The 974-nt window shown below is 65.4% G+C and overlaps 1 protein-coding gene across 1 annotated transcript in view; it reads right to left on the bottom strand.

Moving 5' to 3' along the window:
* The window catches only part of SLC9A4 (solute carrier family 9, subfamily A (NHE4, cation proton antiporter 4), member 4), a 35536-nt gene extending 34871 nt beyond the window's left edge, over positions 1–665 (bottom strand). Inside the window, exon 1 of the mRNA XM_008563285.1 lies at positions 23–665. Within this exon, the coding sequence (XP_008561507.1) occupies positions 23–665 (643 nt within the window). The remainder of the gene's footprint in view (positions 1–22) is intronic.
* Between the last annotated feature and the right edge of the window lie 309 nt (positions 666–974).

Genomic DNA, 974 nt, shown 5'->3' with positions numbered 1-974 from the left:
CACAAGCACGGCTGAAGCTCACCCCTGCGCTGCAGCAGCCGAGTCAGACTCGGGCCCCCGTGTCCCTGCGGGCTCACTACACTGACGCCGTCATTGAGCAGGAACTGCCCGAAGATCGTCACGTGCAGCTGCTCGTCCACGCGCGCCTCCTTGAACACGGCCAGCATGGCCACCGGGTCTACCGCCGACATCAGGCTGCCGAACACCAGGCTCTGCAGCAGGGTCATGTCGCGCAGCCCGAACGCTGCGACCTGGCAGACGGCGTAGAGCGAGAGGCCGATGCCCACGGCGCTGATCAGGGCCCCCAGCCCTGCCCACCACAGGATGCAGCCGATGTTCTCGAAGAAGGGCCGGGTGGGCATGAAGTAGCCTCCCTCCAGCACGAGGGGCGGGAGCAGGTACAGGAAGTAGATGCTCCTGTCCATGACCGGAGGCGACGTGTGGTCGGTGCCGAAGATGACGGCGCCCACCAGCGCGCCCACGAGGATGAGCAGGCAGCTCTCGGGCACCAGGCGCAGCAGCCTGCGGTGCAGACGGAAGCCTGGGGAGGAATGAGGGCGCCCGTGAGAGGTCTGCCCGGGGGACGCTGCTGCTGCCCGCGGGCTGCGAGCGCCCCGTCGGCAGCAGCGACTGCACGTGCTGCGGGGCTGGGGGGCATCGGGCATCCACGTGCAGCCCGGTGTGGGGTAAGGAATCGGCCCCAGCCAGCTGTCCCTTCCCCTCCTCCTTCCTGCCTTCCCCTTCCTCCTTCCTGCCTTCCCCATCTCACAGGGCTCCGGGAGGGCACACGAGGTCAAACGGCAAAGAGGGGAAACTGAGGCACTCACGCAAACCCGGCTAGAAAGCTCAGGCAGGGTCCTCAGTCCACTAAACCTCGGCCAGGTCCAAGCTCACCTTACCGTTCCCCTCTTCGCCAACAACACACACAGAAATTAAAAGCCCCTTCTTTGTCTCCCTTATTTAGCCAATGACAT

Source organism: Galeopterus variegatus, unplaced genomic scaffold (genome assembly GCF_000696425.1).
Source record: "Galeopterus variegatus unplaced genomic scaffold, G_variegatus-3.0.2 Scaffold13095, whole genome shotgun sequence".
Taxonomy (NCBI): Eukaryota; Metazoa; Chordata; class Mammalia; order Dermoptera; family Cynocephalidae; genus Galeopterus; species Galeopterus variegatus.
Note: the sequence above shows the minus strand (reverse complement) of the source record. Positions and strands in the feature narration are given on the sequence as shown.